The sequence below is a fragment of the Eleginops maclovinus genome, chromosome 3 (genome assembly GCF_036324505.1).
Source record: "Eleginops maclovinus isolate JMC-PN-2008 ecotype Puerto Natales chromosome 3, JC_Emac_rtc_rv5, whole genome shotgun sequence".
NCBI lineage: Eukaryota > Metazoa > Chordata > Actinopteri > Perciformes > Eleginopidae > Eleginops > Eleginops maclovinus.
The window spans coordinates 23751478-23774515 of NC_086351.1; the positions used below are offsets into that span (position 1 = coordinate 23751478).

General features: G+C 39.9%; 1 protein-coding gene and 1 long non-coding RNA gene across 2 annotated transcripts in view; one reads left to right on the plus strand and one right to left on the minus strand.

The window, feature by feature from the left end:
• Positions 1 to 23038, plus strand: part of ascc3 (activating signal cointegrator 1 complex subunit 3) — a 161917-nt gene that overhangs the window by 28226 nt on the left and 110653 nt on the right. The window contains 3 exon segments of the mRNA XM_063879474.1: positions 5094 to 5292; positions 5891 to 6026; positions 6861 to 6986. Coding sequence (XP_063735544.1) covers positions 5094 to 5292; positions 5891 to 6026; positions 6861 to 6986 — 461 coding nt within the window.
• Positions 13619 to 15022, minus strand: LOC134861327 (uncharacterized). Its single transcript, XR_010165391.1, has 2 exons — positions 14539 to 15022; positions 13619 to 14444 (listed from the first exon to the last, which is right to left on the minus strand). It is a non-coding gene; the product is annotated as an uncharacterized LOC134861327 (long non-coding RNA).

A 23038-nucleotide genomic window follows, 5' to 3' on the forward strand; every position in this document is an offset into this window, starting at 1 on the left:
GTTAAATAGCCTTTTTCATGATTGGTTCCACCTGTCTTTGTAATTGAAGGTCTAATGAGCTAATCAAAGCAATTTTGTGCAGCAACCTGTCAGCTATAAATCCGTACAGGTGTTGAAATGAATGCTATTTATAAGGGTGCCCAAACTTTTGCACATCCCATTTTTTGCATTTTATTTTATTATAATAAAACTATGTAATGCTACCCTAAGAATTTTGGTCTGGAAAACACTAAAACGTCTACATCTTTGTAGGAAAACAAATGTTGTTGCTGTGATCTTCTATTATAAAGGAAAAGCAAATTGTCATGAAATCTCAGAGGGGTGCCCAAACTTTTGCATACCACTGTATATCTGAGCAATGGATCTAAAAACTATGAGTAAAATGAGAGATAATATATATCTTTTTTTTACAGTTTCACACAGCTCCACGAAACTTTTATCAAACTTTTCATCTCTACTGGTGCTCTGTTCTAATGTAATGTTTCGTGCTTGCTCTCTTGAACCTTACTAGTGAATAAGAGGAGCAAAAAGCCAGATATGTTCTACAGAGTTGAAAGGTTGGGGCCTAAAAAGTTACAAAAAGATTATTAATATGAGACACCTTTTATTTTATTCATCGTAGTAATATGTTAACTTTCACATCTGCCTGTGTGGTTCCAGGAAGAGTCATTGTCCAGGTCTGAGTTGTGATGTCTAGCCCTCTCGTTTACAAGTGCCTTTAAATGACTCCTTAAGCACAGTACTTTTTCTGTTAGCAGGTTGTGGTGACTATTGCTAATCAATATCACCGAGGGATTGGCCAAACTAATTGGACGCGTGCAATCTCCATTCACCACAAAGTTTTTAGCTTTCAATACCATTTTATTTCCAAGAAAAACAGCGTGTACAGCTACACGGTCAAAAAACTGTTGCTCTACCAAGTCCCAATCACCCACAACTGTGCCGGTGAGTTCACCTAAATACCATGTGCACCATTGCGCCATCCAGTGCTCACAAACAACATACAAGTGGGTGCAACATAGGTAGTACAGTAGGTGTTTGAGGAATATTTGCCGCAAACTACTCAGAAATCTGTTTCTCAGACGTGATATACCATGGCAAACTGTTCTGCCACACATGTAACACTGAGATAAAGCCAGTGCTTTTCTGCTGAGCATTTCAGATTATTCCCTCAGGCCACGATCAGAACAGAGGCTTTTCTCTGCCACTCAAAGTCCACTCACAACTCTTGAGTGTGACAACTAACAGAGAAGAAGAACCCAGAGGGTGCTGGGAGCATTGCATCATTCTTACTGCCAAGCAAGTTTAACAACAAGGCGATCTTTTTGGTCCGTCCTGACTTCAAACACGTTATTCACACTTACAGGGCTCATACTATGAGCAGAGTTAAAGGGGGATTTGTTGCTTGGGATGACTTTGTGATGCCAGAAATATCATTAGCACTGGAGCAGTTAAGCTGTATTTGAATTAATTTGTATATTTAATGTATAGGCACAATGTGCATATCTATGGATTATTCAGCAAGTAAACCAAGGGATTAGACTGCCAGCCAATATCTGACATCCAATATATATTTCCTATATTTTTACACAGCTTTGTTGAATTCTATTTGGTCAATTACAGCATTCTACTGTCTGTTATTTCTTTGTAGAAAACCGTGATTCTGATTGTTAATTCGAGAGAGCCTCAGCACCCACATTAGATCGGGGCGCAGGCATATTAAGTGTATGACAAAATGTTGGTTATTTGAAAGAAATGGTGTGTTAAATGAATCAAGTGTCTCCAAGAACCAGAGTGTGTCCCCAAGTAATATGGATGTAAATGATCCCTTATTAATAACGCCATGGGGTTTTTGTTTTCAGTTCAATTAGTTTGCTTGTCTTTTTGTCAGTAGAGTTATGGACAAAAGTTCCCTTTTTAAACTAATAACTGTATAATTTCTGGACAGGAGCTTATGATTTTCAGTGTTTACCGCCAAGAAGTCATCCAATACAAATTCCTCATAGAGTTACAGTTATTACATAACCTTACATTACTCACTTATTGACTTTTCTTGGATAGTAAGTCTCCTAATTTATTTATTGAGGTTATAAGATCATCCTATTTTGCTCTCAGCTGCTGTGTCATCACATTCTGGGGTTGCTAAATCATTGCAGTTCTTGGAAATCCAGCAGTGGTTTCCAAGTACACACATTTATATACACGTATTTACTAAACACAAGTCAATAACAGATACAGGACATGTTCATATAAAACTACATACGTGGAACTTACAACAGCAAACTCCATTGAAATGTTAAAAAGTACATTTAAAACCTATATTTTTAATATGGTTTTTATTTGGGTTAACTTTCAATTGTCACAGGTATCATTGTCCATGTTTTACTGTATTTTTTCTGTTTTGCTTTTATTTTACATGTTCTATTTTCTCCACGGTTTGAGAGTGTTTTCTATTTATTTTAATATAGCTGGTGTGTTTGCTTCTTGTTCTGCACTTTGGGCTGCTTTGTGCATAAAATGTGCTATACCAATAACGTTTATTATTATTATATTTCTTCTTCTTCTTCTTCGTCTTCGTCTTCGTCTTCTTCTTCTTCTTCTTCTTCTTCTTCTTCTTCTTCTTCTTCTTCTTCTTCTTCTTCTTCGTCTTCGTCTTCGTCTTCTTCTTCTTCTTCTTCTTCTTCGTCTTCGTCTTCGTCTTCGTCTTCTTCTTCTTCTTCTTCTTCTTCTTCTTCTTCTTCTTCTGGCCCCTTTTAATACCTTTGCAGAACCTTTTACATTTTGGAACAGATTTGTTTTACAGGGAAAACACAAAATATTATTTACTAGTGATATACTACATCTGCCCACCGTGGTAAATATTGTTATACTGAGTACGGCTATATTGCCTTTTCCTATAACCATATGTTTAAAGTTAAACAACGAGAGGCTCAGTATCATTCAGGTTAGGATTTAAGATCAAAATAAGAAACTTTTACTTACAGTTTTACTACCGCTTAAAATAAAAATGCTTGCATAAAAAAAAGAGGTTCATGCAATACGTTGTATGTATACTGTATATATTTTATACACAAGTGTGTGTAAATGTAGTGTATTTAATAATAATAATAATCCATTTTATTTATAGAGCGCTTCTCTAAAAACTCAAAGACGCTTTACAGAGAAAAAAATCATAACAACAACACACTTCAAATGATTAAAATTTGAACATGGTGAGATGGGTGCAAATTTCATTTGTATTTCCTTTTGAAAGTCATACCTCGATAACTTGTATCTGCATACAATTATGAATGGATTTTCATTAGATCGTTATTCATGGTAAATGATAACAGGGAGGCTTTTCGGTTATTGTGTAATTCAGTCTGAAGTCACGTTGAATCTAAATAGACTGCCCTGGAGAATCCTATATCAGTGTAAAAGGTGTGGAAAAACATGTGAAACTGTGTGAAAGCACCTTGAAACCAGCTTGTAAGAAAACCAAATCTATTTTGGCGAAGCCCCTCACAATGATTATGGCACCATGATCGCTTCTGGAAATGAGAATCCTGGATATTTGGAGGCAATCACTGCTGGAGACACATAACAAGCTCCCAGAGAGAGGCAGAGTAAAGGATGGGGAACGCTTGAGACAGAGGAATTGGTGCATAGAGGGTGACAGAGTTAAGGGGGTTGGGAGTTGGAAAAGGTAATGGGAGGGAGGGAGGGTGGAGTGACAGGAAGAGGGGAGCCGCTACAACGAGGGAGAGGCTGTGCGGCAGGTAGAGCCGTTAGACGAGATAAAGAAGAAATCATTCAGTCAATCAGCCCGGACCGCGCTGCAATCATCAGATCTCATCTGTTTTCAAGAGCAATTCAGCTGCTTATTGAGCTGTTGTGCCCCAAACAGGGAGGCTGCAACGGGGAGTGTTAACCCATGCAGCGCCACGTGCGCTCGCACCTCACAACCGCTATCAGGACTACTGCTGAAATATGAAGCCCTTCTGTATTGGCTTTAGCTGACCCCCACCCAGGTATAATTACTCTTTAAGGCTGTGGGCATTAGAGCCTGAAAACCCACAGAATACAAGATATTATATAATCTATAAAAAGTCTATATATAAGTATGGATCTCGACAGGTCATTAATACAAATAAAAACTAAAATAATAATAACAAATAGTAATTGTGCTCTTCAAATCATTTAAAGGGGTCCAATTCTGCTTTTTGGGGTTTTCCCTTTCCTGTAGTGTGTTCTTATTGTGCACTAAAATCCCTGTGTTCCCTCCAGAGGGAGTTTCCCCCCAGACTCCCCCGCCACCCCCGCCTGAAACACCTTAATTGGACTCCTTCGTTTACGTCCCTGACATAATGACGTCACTATGTAACACTCACACTTTGGCTAGCACTCCAACACATTGTACGTTATTGGCTAAGGCGTGGGGCATCTTTGAGCGGTTGACCAATCACAACAGAGCCTGCCAGCTAACCAATCAGAGCAGACTGGGCTCAGGTTTCAGACAGAGGGTGAAAAGAGGGGCTAAATAGAGAGAAGCGGCACTACATTTCAAGCTGAAAATCAGCATATTTGGCCCCTTTAAGACTATTCATATTTGTTTGTGTTTGCACTACTTCATTTCAGTTTTTTTTTTCTAAATGTGTTATTTGTGCACATACAAAAGATAACATAATGAGGTTATAGTATTCACATTTTAACATGTTATAAAGGTAACATAACAAGCTGACAGCATCTTATTGAAACTATACAGTAGCATCTTTGTAAATGTCCGTTGTTAAATACTAATTTGTGTGCACCAATCAATGTGCGTTTATAAAGCACATGTAAAGTTCTCTTTAAAAATGTTGCACTCACAATGTGTCATGTTGGTAGTGCAACTGAAAGGCAAACCATCAATAGAATGGCAGTACATAAAAAGTTAGTGCTGTTATTTGAAATTACACATCAACAAAAACCTTCACTGAATATCCTGTTTAATGGTTTGTGGAAATACGTAACCTTTCAACCCTTCATTCTTTTACAAGGTATAACATGATTTAATCCTTTCACGAAACAAGTATCTGAGGTTTTAACTTTTATTTTCTATGCATTTCCTCCAGATGTGAGCCGATTAGCCATCGGAGAAGCCAAGCCCACCTTTGCGTGCCAGGTGACCATCCAATCGGAGCAGGAGAAACAGATGATGAAGCTGTACCGCAGAGAGGAGAAGAGGGAGAGGAAGAGAGGCAAAGGAGGAGAAGACGGCGACTCCTCAGAGGCCGCCCTGACCTTTGACCCCCGAGAGATGAGAACCCAGCGGTATGTCATCTCTCCAACCCTCCTCTTGGTCCTCTTCCCTTATATGTTTTTGTTCTCTGTCCGTCTCCACCTGTTCTCCGACAAGCTTCTGCATTTTTCACGACAGCTCGGCTTGAGCTTTACTAAATAAAAAAAATACTGCAGCTTGTCAGCTCCTTTTTCTATTTGCTAGAATACCTTTTTTTTTAAAGTTTAATTTCAGGGGATGAAAAAAAAAGAGCAGTGATCTGTTTAATTAAAAAACTTAGCATGACCAAATCCAGCCCAGTCTGAGGGAAAAGATTAGCAGAGAGGTAAGCCACTTTAGGACAGAACATAATGCCACACATCTGTGCCTCTCCATTTTAATCATCCACTGCACGACTCCCTCTCCGGCTAAAGTGTGGAGGCATGCGAGGACTCACGATGTGGCTGCAGATGTGACACGCTGCTGATGTTGTTAGTGGAAGTGCATCTCTGATTTATTCCTTTACTTTGAGAGACTTAGAAATTGTCATTCTCTTCATCTTAAAGTACTTACCCTATCAAGCAGCTTTCATGTACAGATACTTTCTCTTCTGTTTTCTGAATGGTCCATATGTGTTGCTGGCTCTCACAGGGAGCAGGCCCTGCTGACTGCACGGCGGGATCCGATACTGAGCAGGGACAGAGTATACGAACGCATTCGATATCCCAACGTCTATGACTGCTACGTAGAGGCCACAAAGATGCCTGCGTTTGTCGGTGGAGCCAAGGTGAGCCTCCAGGAACTTTAAGAGGGGAAGTTTGCGCTTTTTCAGTCTGCTTACAATATACAGTTCCGGAAGAAATTAAGACACCACTTCAGCATTATCAGTTTCTCCAGTTTTACCATTTATAGGTATTTGGTTGAACGATTAAGTTTTTTATTGTATTCTATAAACTACTGACAACATTTCTCAAGAATTGGAGTGGTCTCTTTATTGAATTTTTTCCGGGGTTGTACAAGTTTCACCAAAAATTCTAAAAACTAAGATCTTAATTCAATATGTCCATTAATGGTGTTATGTTCTTGCAATTTGCCTTTTAAATGCAGTACTTCCAACATATGTTTGTAACAAGTGCTGATTCATATAGTAATATATATTATATATTATTTACAACATATTAAATCTGAATATATTTTGCACACGTCTGCACAGACCTCCACTGTCAAATATATACACTGCAGTTTTTCGTATATTGTCCTACATTCATTGTCTTAAATGTTTTAGTTTTTTAGGTTGTACGTATATTTAAATTTAAATTTTGTTTAAATAGTTGTTTTTAGTCTTTTTTAATGCTAAACTGTGTCTTTACAATTCTTTCTTTTTTATAAGCGTTATATTTTTGAATTGCTTTTCAACATTTTTCTTAGATTGTTTATGATTGCTCCACCAAAGCTCATTCCTTGTATGTAACCTGGCATTAAGAAGGATATGAGAAATAAACATTAAAATGAGACTATAGCTGAAATCCACAGTGAATGACTTTTTATGTCCCACTCGGTGTGTGTATAGAATCTAGTTATATGTTTTCTGAGTGTGTTCTTTTGTGTGTGGGACCTTCAGATGCTGCTCCCTGAGGGAATCCGCAGAGACAACACTAAGATGTATGAAGAGGTGGCCATCCCACCTAGCGATCCCATGTCCATCGGCTTTGAAGAGAAGCCTGTCTTCATCTCTGAACTGGATGAGGTAGGAGCTGCTGTGTGTGTGTGTGTGTGTGTGTGTGTGTGTGTGTGTGTGTGTGTGTGTGTGTGTGTGTGTGTGTGTGTGTGTGTGTGTGTGTGTGTGTGTGTGTGTGTGTGTGTGTGTGTGTGTGTGTGTGTGTGTGTGTGTGTGTGTGTGTGTGTGTGTGTGTGTGTGTGTGTGTGTGTGAGATTGTACACTAGGTTTAGACAGCTTTGTGGTCCTGGAAGCTGCACACACTCACTCAAATTCTCAGGAAACGGAGGATTCCAATGAAACCCTGTGTATTTGTCACACACATATACATGTATACTTTGGCCTCGTCTGGGTCTTACACTGGAAGCCCTCCGGTTCTCAAGCCAACCCCAAAAGGCTTACAGATTGGGCTACTGCCACCCCAAAACTCAGAATGAAAATATTTTGATGGGTTATGATTTGTAAATTAAGTTTTGTTTTTACATCCCACGTAAACAATAAGACTCCTTTCCAAGCGATTAACTAACTGGACTCCATTTAAATCAAAAGCCTTTATCAGATTTAGCTTTGTGTGCGTGCGTGTAAACATTATTAGTGTATGGCTGCACAATTGTATTAGTTTTTCACCTGCAACTATAATTTTCACTTTGCAATGAAGTGCTTAATCAAATAATAAACTGCTCAGTACTTGTCATTTTGTCAAGAAATAAAATTCACACAGGAGTTTACACAAATAGGATTTACCATGGGGATATTTAATATGGAATATTCATTCATTGATTTAACAGAAAACATACTATTTGTGTATTTATTCTTAATAAAATTCCCTTTTTTAGTATAAAAGATGTTGTCCATATCACCCAGCCCCAGTACATTTAGAAAAACATGTATTATTACTGTAAATGGGGCAAACAAAAACATCTTCTTTCTGCCACTTTGGATTTAATCCATTGAACCAACAGTCAGAATACACAGTGACCCAATATTGATAAGCTTTCTGTGTGACTTAGGAATGCCACTTGTTAATAAACTCCAAACCACACAGGTGTTACTTAAAACTCCAGAGATTTTAAAAGTAAGAATGTTTCTCCGTGATGCTCAGAGCATTTACTTTGAGTTATTTAAAAACTTGAATACAAATGATAAAAGCTTAACCAAAACGGATTCACCATAAGATTTATTAAGCCAATATACTAAGAAGCAATTTGTGTGCTGAAGTTATTAGAATGTTTTTCCATTCAGGCACCTGTAGGGTTCTTTAAGAATGTTTTGGAGTCTCAGTTTGGTACATTAGTGCAGCTATAACACAGACAGAAGAAAGTAAATGCAAGTATTTAAATATAAACTCTTTAAAAAGGGGAACATAATTCTCTGTACAAATGTTTTGGCATATGGTAATCTTTTACAAAGTATAAATAATAGAGTTCATGTTCAAAAGGGGCAAGAAGAAGAAGAAGCAGAAAAACCTTTCTATTCCCACAGTACCCCCTACAATAAATAATAATAATAATAATTGTCAAATCATCTTTACAGGTTAACCAGAAAAAGAAGACACAAAATAAAAAAGAATCCGGAAATCATCACTCCCGCTCATAACCATTTAACATTTGTTTTTTAAATAGTTCCATCACAATGTGGATGATATGCTGAGGGGCGGGACATATTTAAGCAGTTTACTAATCAAAACAGAGCCATCCAGCTAACCAATCAGAGCAGACTGGGCTCTGGTTTCAGACAGAGGGTGAAAGGAGGTGCTGCAGCACAGGCAGTATGAGAAAAATAAAGAGCTTTTTGAACATTAAAGTGTGGGGACATGTCCCAGTAGAGACAATACACCCTGATATGAACCTGAAAATGAGGGCCCCTTTAAAACATCATCATTTTTAACATATTCAATAAAACATTTAAAGCAGTTATGTTGATCACATCTAAATGTCCACTGTATTTTGATGAGAGAACAAGAACACAAGAGTAGCTGTTATTTCATGCAACCAAAAGTACATAAAATATTCCCCTAAAATGTCAACATGGGATTTGATATTCAGGCTTTAGCTTTGATACAAAACTTTGGGAACCCAGTCCTATGAAATGAGTACATTCCCAGCTCTGCATATCAACATCTCAGCGTGTTGAGGGACATCTGTAGGAACAACAGGACTTTCTGACATGTCTGTTGAGCTGACGGAGAGTTTGCCGATAGCCCAAGTATATGCTGCTCCCTGTTATCCTCCATGCCAGTGAGCAGAGAGGACTGTGGCTGTAATGGCCAGTGAGTGATGTTCCGTCTTAATGGAAGTGCTGTAGCTCTCAGACGGCTGTCAGCTCGCACAATGAGCCGTCAGTCTGGCCACCACCTTGACTGACAAAGCCACACTCATATTACATACACACTGCAGAGCCTTTACACAGCACCCACTGGGTCGTATTAGGGGGCGGCAGGCTGGAAAAGCAGGATTTGCGTCTGCTTCCGTCCCGTGGGGAAGAGGTATGGCAGGAAGGCGGAGGATACTCCACACACATCAGTGTGCTTGAAAGACTCTGCTCCCATCCTGTCCGCTGAGGAGGACTTTGTAATCCACCATTACTGAAGCTCTAGTGAAGATGCAGCAGTGTTAAAGGTCACCCCCTCCTGCTCCGGACGGGGCTGCTTGTTGATGGAGGCCCTAACGGACAATATCCCTAACCCTCAGAAGCATTTAGTCACAGCGCAGCAGACTAGTGTAACCGCTCCCCTCTCTTAGCCTTCCTGTCACTCATGCTAATGGACGTGATAATAAACAAGGTCTAGGTGTGTGTGTGTGTGTGTGTGTGTGTGTGTGTGTGTGTGTGTGTGTGTGTGTGTGTGTGTGTGTGTGTGTGTGTGTGTGTGTGTGTGTGTGTGTGTGTGTGTGTGTGTGTGTGTGTGTGTGTGTGTGTGTGTGTGTGTGTGTGTGTGTGTGTGTGTGTGTGTGTGTGTGTGTGTGTGTGTGTGTGTGTGTGTCTTGTGCTATGACAAACTGATTGTTTAGGGATGGTTTAATCACATTTACACTGTTGCTCTTGATGTTTTCTGATACTGGCTCAGGTGTGTGTGTGTGTGTTCGGTTTGCCTTGGGCAGAGGTCTCTTCAATGGCTGTCAATTTCAATCCTCATCAGAGTGATCTTTGAGGAATCCACCATTAATCATGTCCACAGAGGCGGGTGTGCTGTACAGTCAAATAGCATTTAGCGTATAGCAGTGTTTAAATCATGGCTGCCCTCTTTTTGATTTAGATCTTAGTGCTAACATCTTTGGCAGGTACAGTTAAAGACACTGTAAATGAACGTGAAGCTTCCAGGGAATCACTCATCAAAATGTCATATTAAGCAGCTTTTGAAACAGGGTTAGTTAATGTCGATGTAAGACAAATAAAACCAACGCATGCAAAGAACAAGTTCCATATTGGAAGGAAATGTCATTCTTTTAAATTCAAGGCTTTGCTGTCTCCGTGCTTGACCACGTTATTGATGCTTATCAAAAGAAGATAGCTGGCATGTGTTTGACTCAGTCGTCAGCAGGAAAGATGTCCAATCTGGGAAAAAGAAAATCAAGCAAATGCAACAATTTAGGTATTTGTTGGTTAAAACGACAAAGAAGAGCCACAGAATGTGAATGAAATCCTTTGTGAGTGGTCATTTCAACAAGTCAGGACATGTAAATATCTACATTCCTATCTTCAACCCTACTTTTCAATTCAATACGCAATTTTGCCAGCACCTCCATCCACAACGAGCACTTTGACCAAATCTCCTAATCAACCTGCATTTATTGGGGGTAATCAGAAAGGCAAGAGAATGTAAAAGCAGACAGAGATACTAACATCTATGTCTCTTTCAACTTTTTAATAAGGAAAACTAGTTATGTCAGAATTGTTCTTAAAGCAATGATGTCACCCTATCACCCAACACTAACATGAACCTGGTGTAAGCAAAGCTAAGATATTTGTTCCACCCCGTGTGTCCACTTTAGGGCTACACTCATGGCTCATTCATTCACTTTCAGAGGAGTTTAGGACCGGCCGATATACTGAATATACTCCATGTCATGGTTTTTTAACCCTTGTGTTTTTGCACTCAATAATTTAGTATAAATATCACCCAAATCTACAAACGTTTCCTACTTATTACCACAAGTTGTATTCTTCTTTTTGCAATGTATGGTCAAAAGACCTCATTTACACAAAATTAAACGTCATTTCTGAGTAAAAAAAGGAAAACATGTTGAATGATTTTACAATATTGACCCCTAGATGACCACAGATGCTTTGGTTTTGAATAAAAGTATACAGGCACATGCTATTTTTCCGGCAGTCACATAAAATCAACCTTTATCCCGACATAACAACATTTGGGAACCGGTTAAATTAGATTCAGGGACAACAGGAAGATTTAACCACTGTCGTGACATTTGCTTTGGCTTTTTCCTTCTCCCTCTCAAACACAAACACAAAAAAAATCACGTACAGGCTACGTCACACACACCCGCTGCCTATCCAAACCAGGAGTTTAATTGGGCCGGGCCTTAAAAGCTCTGTTGCATATCAAACCGAGCGCTCCCTGAGCTAACAGCCAGAATAACAGACAGCACTGGAGATGTTTTAACCTCACTTTTTGGCGAGCAGTCATTGTCTTGGTGAAGGTGTCTCTCTGCTATAACTGTGAACAGCTTACCTCACCCACCAGGCCTCGCCGCTGCCATTACTTGGTTCACTTTGATTGAGACTCAGGTACCTGAACCATGTATAAGGCTTTTTCCCTTCTCATCCTCCATGTATGTAAATGTCATCCACAGTAAGAGACATTCTTGTACTTGTACAGCTCAAGCAGAGAAAGGGTTGTCAAGACACTACGCCGCCATTCCTAGATATTCATCATTACCGCCACAGACCAAAGAAAGTCTTGGTGGAGCATATTGGAGCTGTAAAACGGCAGCATGTTATTATACCAGTGGTGAACCGTCAGGGCCTTCAAGGTATTCAGAGAATACCCTGGAGCCCTCAGATTAAAAAAAAAATGACATTAATTATACAAATAAAATGTAATACCATTAAAGTATAATGATAGAATGAGAATGGTATCTGTGTTGATCCGTAATATTACAGTGTTACGTTTTTTTGCTTGTCTTTCTTGGTCCATGCACTACGCATTTGAGTGCTTTTGTGTTATAAAGAAATGCATCCAATCAGGGTGTGTGTCTACAGTAGGTCCTGTTTTGATAGACACGGTTCGCCACTGTATCATACGGCATGTCTTCCACATACCAATTGCATTGGGCCTGCACATTAGGTACAATGTTAAGGTTACTATCTGTTTGAATGAGTCAGAGTACAATTGAGGAATTGAGGCAATCTTTGGGATCAATATAGATAAATCAGTTTCAGGACAAATTTTACCTTTACGGTATTGCTTGGTCTTTTTTTCTTTAAAATAATATTTAGGGTTGATTTAGGATCCCTCTCCGAGGAGCTCATTTCCTGAAAAGGAAACGATGATTATCACAGGAAGCTGTATGATTGATTGATTTTGCTGTAGATGTATAACAGTTACCAGTTTTGTGCTGTTATCAGACTTTACTGAATCTCTGTCCCGGCTTCTCTGCAAAGACTGGAACACAAATAATCTGAATAGGAGATGAAGTAAATTCTCTGCGGCTCCATCTCTATATTCTCTCGCCTTCTGAAAAGGCTTATCTCTTTTTTAGCTCTCAGTTTCTCCCTAGCTCGCTAGCAGTTTTCCCTTCATCTTTGCAAGTCCCTGTGTAACTGATATAGATTGATATGGACCCTCTTCAGCTGAGTGATGTGAATTAGCCTCAGTCAAGCAGTAGCTGTATTCATTAACTTAAGCCTGGGCAACTTTGGAACAAAGTGCCTCACTCTTCTAAAGCGCCACCACACAATGCCTAATAAGTCTTTACGTGCTATTAGAAAGGCTTTGAAATGCTGGCTGAGAAGTCTGACATCCCAGCCCCCCCTCCTCTTCCCGTTTACACTGAGTGCTGATTGTCATTTATTGAAAGCTGTAATGGGGAACAGGGCTGTGCGTGCCTCTGTACGCCTTTTAACAGCTCTGTGAAACATTAAAAGTGGGAAATGTATTAGGATGCTTTTTAACTAATGAATCAGGCGCTAGGCTTCCCGTAGTAAAAGCCTTCCTAATTTATCCGAATAAATATGTTACTTAGTGTGTTGTGAGTGAGAGCCAGTGCCAGACTCCAGTATTGCTGAGGGAACATACACTAGTTACATTGCTGACGTGCAGAATGGACACAACTGAACTACTAATTGATAGGGATCCACTGAAGCTGCTAACGCATTCTAGGAAATGACACATTCCCACAGGGAAGGAGTCCGTAGAGGGAGAAGGATTAAAGGACTTAAGCTGCTACATGAGAGCCATGCTGGGCGTGGGTAGGGCTGAACGATTATGGAAAATAATCTAATTGCGATTTTTCGCGCCAATATTGCGATTGCGATGCGATATGCGATTATTTTTTAAGGACTTTGTCTTCTGTATTATTGACAAGCAAAACATCATATAGTATGGCCAATACTATATTACATTAATTTTAAACTGTTCTTTCCTGGAAGACATACCTCTGTTATGATGACATGAGTTTGCATGAATGATGACTGACAACTAATTCAATCAAAACAGTATATTTGAACATACACAATAGTATATTTTGAGTAGTAACATCTCTGAGCATAGTATAGTAACATCTGAGCATAAAGTGCTGACAAGGAACCCTGGTGTAAACATTAAAATGAAAGTCAGTACAATGTGCAGAAATATATATATATATATATATATAAAAAAACAATCTGTGGCTTTACCACACTCGACTTTCGACATCTGTGAACTGCTAGAAAGTCATTAAATTAAAAAATAATATTAAATAAATAAAACTAGTCAGTAACATTACACATAAAGTGCAAACATAATATAGCAATTGTATACACACACAAACACACCTTTATTAATTGGCTGAACATCTTGATTATCTGCAGTAACAGTAACACAGCACAAACTAAAGTGCACAATGAGTATGGCTCTGCCAGCCATAATCATCATAGCTCAAGGTTTTTTGCTAGGAAGACCAGCATATCAACTTTTGCTGGCTTTAAGGATGAGCGAGTGCAAGTCACTATATTCCCTCCAGTGCTGAACAAACGCTCTGAGGGGGCACTTGTGGCTGGCACACATAGATATTTGCGGGCCATCTTGCACAGTCGTGGAAAGTGAATGTTGTGCACCTTCCACCAGGCTAAGGGATCATCCTCTCCGTCAATGACAGGGCTCAACAGGTAACTATTCAACTCTGCCTCCACGACATCTTCAAGTGGCAGAGGCAAAGCTGAAGAGGCCACACTGGTTTTAAAAAGACTACCAAGAGACTTCTTTGCCTTTCCCCCAGAGGCCTGTGCACTTGGAGAATTTTGAGCGGTTTCAGTGCGAGACCTCTTCTCCTGCCAGATGGGAAAAGAGACATTAGTTTTGCAGTTAGCTTATATATACCTATTATAGTATGTGTTTGTGGAAAAATTATTTTCAAGGATTGACCTGATTATGTGTACGTCTTGCTGATTCCACCATTTCTGTCTTCAGTCTGGCCTTAATGGCAGGAAGGTTGTCTGCGCTGATGTATTGCGTTTTGAACCTAGGGTCCATGAAAGACGCAACATCCAAAAGCTCCTGGGTGATGAGGTCACTATACTTGTCGTTGAGGTAAGCCAGGACCTTGGTTTTAATTGATCTAGTCAGATCAGTGTCCTCAGCATCTTCAGCCAAGACTGATGTTGCCAGAAGATGGAGAACTGGCTTGAGGTAGGAGATGCTCACATACTCCTCTCCAGAAAGAGCATCAGTAAATTCGGAGAGAGGATGCAGTGCCTTATGAATGGACTTCAACACGGCAGCATCCTGCCAGGTTGGGATGAGGGGGCGTGCATGTTGGTCACCTGACAATACCTTTGATATGGCTGTCATCTGTTCCAGCACTCTGGCAATCATTTTCTCTTTGGACCCCCATCTTGTAGGGCAGTCAGTAATGAGAGAGTGCTCAGGAAGCTTAAGCTCCTTCTGTGCCTCAGTGAGCGCTGCCTTTTTCTTCCAACTGTGGGAGAAGTGCCCCACCAACTTCCTGCACTGCCCTATTGCTCTGGATACTCTATCATCTTTGATTGCATTTTCTGGAGGAAAAAAAAATTAAGTAAAAAAGTAAAATTAGTGTAACTCAAACAATTGCAGTTGTGTGATACAAGGTTTCACCATTTCTCTCTCTCTCTCAAATTTGCTTTATTAGCATGACTATGGGAACAGTGTTGCCAAAGCTATTGTTACATACATCATGACATACAAGAACATCAGACCATAAGACAAAAACAAAAAAGAAAATACATAAGGAGAGGTGGGTACATCAGCGTTGGGTTGACATAACATAACTAGAATTAACAGCATTAAAGAACAAGGTAAATAATAGTGTGGTGTGTGTTTGTGGGAGAGAGTGATACACAGGCGCGTGCATGCACACACACACACACACACACTCTCTCTCTCTCTCAGCAGAAACTTACCAATAGCAAGATGTAATCTGTGTCCGAAACACTGGAGTCTGGTCCATTCGTTCAGCTGTGCTGCTTTCACCATATTTGACGCGTTGTCCGTCGTTATGCAGACAAGGTTGTCTTCAGTGAGATCCCAGCACGCAAGCCCCTCTCTCAGGCCAGCAGCAATGTTTTCGCCTGTGTGGTCTTCGGGGAAGTAGGCCGTTTGAAGGCTGCGAGCTTCGAGGTGGAGGTCTTCAGAGATATAATGGACCGTAAGGCTTTGATAAGGCTCCGCTGTACGGCTTGACCACATGTCTGTTGTAGCCGCAAAAAACTCCACAGCCTTCAAGTCCGCTGCTACTTTCTGCCTACACTGCATATGTAGCTCCGGAAGGGCAGTCTGACTAAAATACGTGCGGGAGGGCATTTTGTACCTCTTATCCAGCGTAGTTACCAAATTATTGAACCCAAGCTTGGTCACCGTATTGACGGCCATCATGTCTTTCGCGATGCATTGGGTTACTGCTTTGGTAATTTCCGTGTGCCGCTTTGAACTGCGTTCATATGGCGTAACACCTTCAAACAGTTCGGTCAGTGATCCTTGCCGATTAACTTTACTAGGATTATTCTGCACACTGCTTGATTTTGTAGCCATACATCTATCATACACTGTTTTGTGCTGCGTTTTTAGGTGCTGGTACAAATTGGTAGTGTTGCCCCGTGATGTACCAACTCTGACCAGGCAGGTTTTACACAGTACCTGACACTGTGCAACATCTTCTTTCTTAAAACCGAAATAGTCCCACACGACTGATGTGTATTTCCTCTTTGAAACTAGCCCCGCAGGGTCTGGTTCTGTTGAGCCTGAGGCCATTGAGTAGGTTACAGCTAGCTTTGCTTGCGAGTTCTCTCCGGTAGACTGTTTCAAAACTTTGCTCCCTGTGTCACGTGACCAGAGTGCAGCCTCTGTGGTTAGACAATCTCGTTTTACTCCCGCATATCACGTGAACAGAGTATAATCGCAGCCTTTCTTTATAATGTTGATGTATTTTTATACGTGTGTACCCCTTGTACGTTTGTATGTTGATATGTACTGTATGATTTTTTAAATGATATAAAAAAAAGTTTTTTTTTTTTTTTTTTTTAATTTTTTTTTTTTTTAAATTTTTTTTTTTTTTTTAATCGCAGACTTTCGCGATTAGAACATCGCACTTGGTCATATCGCGATATTATCGCAAATGCGATATATCGTTCAGCCCTAGGCGTGGGTGTGTTGAAAAGCACAAGTAATGAATGACTCTTCTCTTCCAAATCTCTACAGTTGGTCTTTAAGCTGTTAGACACTTAGGTCTTTCCTATAGCATGGTTTTCTCTCTCTCCTACCAACATTCACTAACCAATATCAATTGCCTCCACTTTCTCTGCCATTCCTCCGGCTGTGGTAAATTGCCGTCAATGAAACCAAACACTCTATGCTCAAAAACCCAGAATAATTAAGCCCTTTGAGCTACTGGACAGCTTTTAGAATGAAAAGCGTGCAGAAATTAACTATCACTGACAGTAACTCGCTGCTAATTGAACAAATGGAAAAGCAGATTCTAATTTGTTTTTAAAGGAGAGAAACTTGAGAAGTCTTGAGTTTCAGTCCGAAATGCAACGTTGTTAATGTAAGGTAGGGGTGGGAATCAGCAGGGTCCCCACGATACGATACTATTGCGATACTTAAGCCCCGATACGATACTATTGCAATTTTACGATATGCTAAGTATTGCAATATGGCACATTCTGTCTCCGCTGACTCCATCTTTGTTTGGACTTCCTGCCAATCCCACTGACTTTACCCATGGCCATGACCACACAAGCTCAGCACCATCTAGTGGATTGAAAAAGCCATTGTTACCACAAACTTTCATTTGGATTTGCAATATGAATAGTTTATCTGGTAAAATATCGATACTTGGCGTCCAAGTATCGATGTTATATCACCACGCAAAGTATCGCGATAATATGCTGTATCGATTATTTCCCCCACTCCTAATGTAAGGGGTATTCACGCTGCAGTTGCTGTGACTTTAATGGTGATGTCATGATGCAAGTAAAAGCAACTTGCCCCGGCATGGAAATAATTGAACACATTTTTGTGCGAAATGGCTATTTATCAAGATTCATTCATTTGGACTATGCATGATACGAGACACAAAATGGTACCGTGTCAATAAGTAGGGATATAACATACGATACATTTTGTTACAAAATACAATTCTTATTCAAATCAAGACAATTCTGTAATATTAGTCAGTTTTAAATGTATTGCTTTCCTCGATGTTTGAATAAGGCTGGAAAAATCCTCTTTCAGCAGATCTGACGTTACACCTGAGCTATGGTTCGGTTAAACTTGTATCTCTGTTAAAATGCATAACTGAAAGGCGTATTTCCACATGCAAATTAAATCCAAAATATATAGAGAGGAAAAGGAAAAAAGTTATTTTAACGAGGCCTTTTAATGAAGCAAAATTAATTCTTATCTGATTACTTGAATAATATATAGAATTTTCATCATTGGGCCCAAAAATTAGGTTTTTTTTAGGGTCTAAAGATTGAGTTATTTTCTCTGACCCGAGACGAGCTGATACACTGCAGATTGGAGGTGGGGCTTAAGGAATACGCAATTTCATGTACTTCATGCGCCACTGTGCAACTGTCATAGGAATGAACAGAAATCCAAGATCCTTTTTTTAAATGGGAGAAGATAAATGTTTTCGGACTGAAATACGTCCAGAAACTGTTTCATAATTCATTGGTAAGTAATTGATGTAGGAGCCTGTTTTTAATGAATGCCTGGGTCTGTAGTTGAACTAAATAAAGCTATGTCTCTAAACATATGGGAAAGATAAAGTTAGGAGTGTGGAAGGATGGTCTCATGTCTACTACTTCCTGTGTCAGCATGGTTACAGGTGTGCAGGACTGCTTGTGATGTTATTTCCGTGTGTTCCCCCATCACAACCCCTCTCTCAGCATCCTCTGATTCTCCGGGCTGTCAGCAGATTGCCCCGTCCTTTCCTGTGCAGGAAGCACCCAGTGTTTAAGCACAGGCCTGCAAAGATGATGCAGAACTGAACAGCCCTCCATCCATAATTAATCCACCTTAATTGCATTTCCTAATCCAGTTTTGATGTGGTTCCCCCCACAGCACATAACTGTGGCTCTGTGTGTTTGCTCAGACTTGCTAAGAAGAAGCTGCGAGTCTCCTTTGAAGGATTCCAGGGTTCAGGACTTTCACAATCCGCTCTGATGGAGAGGGAGAACTCTCAAAAGTACTTTACGGGGAAAATGTATCTGTAATCTGTCAATCACTGAACAAGCTGTGGGCTTTCTGCTGCCGTCATCTTTAAGTTAGACGTCTTGGTGCCCAATCCTAATTTAGCTCATATTTTTTTATCATTCATTTGTTTGTAAGTTTGAGTCCAAGCAAAAGAAAGAAATTAAACATTATATACAGTCGTTTGTCAAGTGGCAAAATCATAGTGGAGACTTTTCATCAGGTCCACTTAACGTTTTAGTTTAGTCTGAGCTTTTCCTCCATGGAAACGCTCATATTATTGTAGAATGAATGAAAGCTTGTATTTTATGAAGAAAGTCGAGAAACACATCTTCAAGTCTTGATTGACATTGGGATTCATTAGACTCCCTTGCAAGGACATGTTGTTATTCTGTCTAAAACCTTTTATCTAGACATTTTCTTTTATGCACATTCACAAAGTTAGTCGTCAGATTCAAATAAAGTTGAAAGGACTCACTAATGACCTTGCAGTGGTGCTTGGGAAAATCAGTTGTTACATATTTTAAAGATGTCTGAGGGATGGAATTCTTTTTCTTTTTTTTACCTGTATGATGGTGTTATATAATTCAACTTTTTCACTACTTTCAAATCTGTACGTCTGAAAGAAGGATATACTAATTTTATTACAAAATGCTGCAAATGTAATACTAAAATGTACTGTATTTTGCTCTTCCATTAAGTGTGTTTAACGTTATTTTAAGAAAAAATACAACTACAGTATAAGGTGTCCCTATTTCATAATCTATGACTATATCTATGATCTCTAATAATCTGTAACCATAATCTATAATTACAGCGTTGTTTCTAGAAAGTTATAGTATGAGGGCGCTAACGTCACTTCCAGCCCAAATTAAGCCCCGCCCACATTCCAACGTAATAATGTATTAGAGAGAAGCGGAAAATAATAGTTTCAAATATCGCACCTCAAACAACAAATAAATCCAGGATGCCGGTTTCTTTACTGCCTCTCCAGAAAAAAGGAGAGTAAAAGAAAGGATGTAATCCAGAAATCTTAGTTTCAGTGTCAGCCTAGTAAGTAAGTAATGTACAATTAAAAGGCAAAAAAACACAACAGTACAAATTAAGCCTACTGCCAGTCACTCGTCCACCGGCAGACCCACCGGACATCCATCCCCTATTTATTCTCCATCAAAACAAAGCTGTCTCTGCCGTCTGACCAGACATTTGACACCATCTTCATATTTCTGGAGTCATTATACCCTTTCTGACCAACAGAGATATTGTTTCCTGGCATCACGTTTAGACAAACCCTGAATTGTACTGAAAATAATCGCCGTGAACTTTGTCTTTTAGTGCTTCTCCTATAGATGTTTTCCAGGTTAGGTACAAGGAACCATCATCTATATACTACCAATGCTGTAGGAAGTGTTACTGCCAACTGGCTTTTGTTAATTAAGCTGTTAATTTTACCAATAGAGGAAGTACAAATTGATACTTTTAGTTGTTTTATTTATATTCCACTGCCTGTTGATGTCTGAATTATAACCGCTCATTTTTCATTGAGACAAAAGTGCCGTTCTTTGACATTTTGATGTTTGGAAGGATAGTTATTGGACTAATGATGGATCCAGAATGATGTATGTGACAGAGTTGTCTCATTTTCCCAGTATAACTTCAAAACACATAGCTTATCATCAACTTCAATCATATCCATTACCTTCATTATTATGAAGGAGGACTTCTTAAATTCAAGGCTGTGAAGTGATTTGTCCTAACAGAATGATGTTCAGTCAGGTACCAGAACTTTTTATATGTCGCTTGGCATTTATTGCACGTATATTTCAGTCTGATACTATATATTTTCAACTCTTGAGTTCTTTCAATTTGTTACAGGGCGGCTAAAAGGGATGGATTGATAATTGGATAACTACGTAAAAGTGGTAAATGTGGAAAAAGATCATTTCCTCTACTTTAGTGTTTACACGTACAGCAGTATTATTGGCACCAACAGGATTCTTTTCTGCTAAACTGGGAGCCTAGCAACTAACCAATGCAAATTAACTTCATAATGATAGGTTGAAGCAATTATGTGCCACTTGGTATGAGCTTAATTGCACATGTTTTATCGAGACCTGTGTTTATAAATGCTTTAAGTATGTGTACCAGAAACAGGTTGAGTTTAAAATACCTAACATGATATTATGGTAAGAAAAAGTCACAGTTGTTCCAGATTATGTAAATGATACGTTTCATGTGAGCTGCAGGGTGGGCTTTGTGAAGTGTTGGGGGCCCTCGATGCTTCGGGGCTTCTTGGGCAGGTGCATATGGATGGAATGATGGATTACCTCGCTCTTTGCTATCTCCATCCTCCTCCCAGCTCTCCCCTCTCTTCTCTGTGCTCTCTTCTTCCTGCTGCTGCTGTTCTTTAGGGAAATGAATGGGCTTCCTGTTTGCTGCATCCGCATCTCACTCTGTCAAGCTCCTCCATACATCTGCTGCGAAAGGGTGTGTGTGTGTGTGTGTGTGTGTGTGTGTGTGTGTGTGTGTGTGTGTGTGTGTGTGTGTGTGTGTGTGTGTGTGTGTGTGTGTGTGTGTGTGTGTGTGTGTGTGTGTGTGTGTGTGTGTGTGTGTGTGTGTGTGTGTGTGTGTGGATGCATAGGATTGGATCAGGGTGTATGTCTGCGGTTGTGTTTGCGGGGGTGTGTTTGGCCAGGTCATTTAGTACTCTGCATGCAGGCTTGGAGCAGGCTGATAAGCTGTTTGGAAAAAGTGGCAATTAAAAGTTGATCAGGCTGTCAATTCAAATGGAATGAAATGGAACCAGAAAGTAATTAAAAGGATGGCATGAAAATGACAACAATTATATCTCTTAGCTTCCTATTACCGATGCACAGAGGAATTTAATTAGTTTAGGAGCTCATATAGTGATTTATACAGTAAACACTCAATAACAGAAAACAGCAGCCACCACAAAACAACTGGTGGCATCTCACACACACTGGCCATCTCAGTTTCACTGTTAAACTTACAAACAGGGAGGCCAATGGATATGGACAACACTGGTGTTTAGCTGCTGCTGTTGAATCATTAGTGTGATCTATGTGGGTCCAATTAGTGTGTTTTAAGTGGCTGGTGGATTGGTGGGATACTCCCAGTCCTCCCTGTTTGCACATATGGCCGTAGGCTGTGTATCCGCTGTGTTAATGAGCCTGTCAGCTTCCATCCCACTCAGCATTGGCCCAAGTTGGGCTGATGGGCATCTTCTTATGCACAGTATGTGCTGCTGAGAGCGAGTGCTTACGCTTTATAGACAGAATACAAAGCTAAGTCACTCAGTCAACTGTGTGTTTTTGTTCTTACAGAAACGATGACTCCTTCTCTTCTCATATACACAGATCGCTCATCACTGCACTATCTTTCTAGTCCAGAAAATGTTGTGTAGCAAGTCCCGGTGGAGCCAGCTGGGTTATAGAGATTGGTTCTGCCTCAGAATCAAACAGCTGCTCTCATTAAAAACTTTATTTAACTCTGCTGCTGAAAGGTTGACCACAGATGTGTATGGTCCTATATTAGCCAGCTGGGCTCTGCAGAGCTTGCGTTCCATGTTTTAAATGCTGAGGCCTTGCTATAAAAGGGGGGTGCTTTTGGCTAAATCTTGCCTGGAACCTTCAGCTGCAATGATGGTGATTGATTTGCAATAAAACAGCCACAAAGCTGCAATAACCACTGCTGGTTTGAGTTGCTTTTAGTCCAGGCTTCAGAGTGACTGGAAGTCTTTACTTTTAGTGCTGTATTTCGTTAAGAGTACAAAAACTGGACATCTTGCTTGACCTTGTCACTTTCACTTCCTGCCTGATGTAGAAGGTGATCACCTTTTCTTTACTACTTTAGAGTCTGCATATCTGTAAGAAGGATATACTTGTTTTGTTGCAGATAAACCAAGGTCTTTTCGAGTCAATAGAGAAAAATATGCTGCAAATGGAAGATTGGATACTAAAATGTACCTGTATTTTGCTCTTGGATTAAATGTGTTTATTGTCAATGTTAAGACAAAATGCATCTTGATTAATTCACTATTTTGGATTTTTTTAGAGGCCCTCTTATGCATTTTAGGGGTTTTTGTGCATGTACATGGTCTGCAAAGGCACAACACATTGTACGTGATAGGCTAAGGGGCGGGACATCTCTGAAACATCTCTAAGCAGTTTTCCAA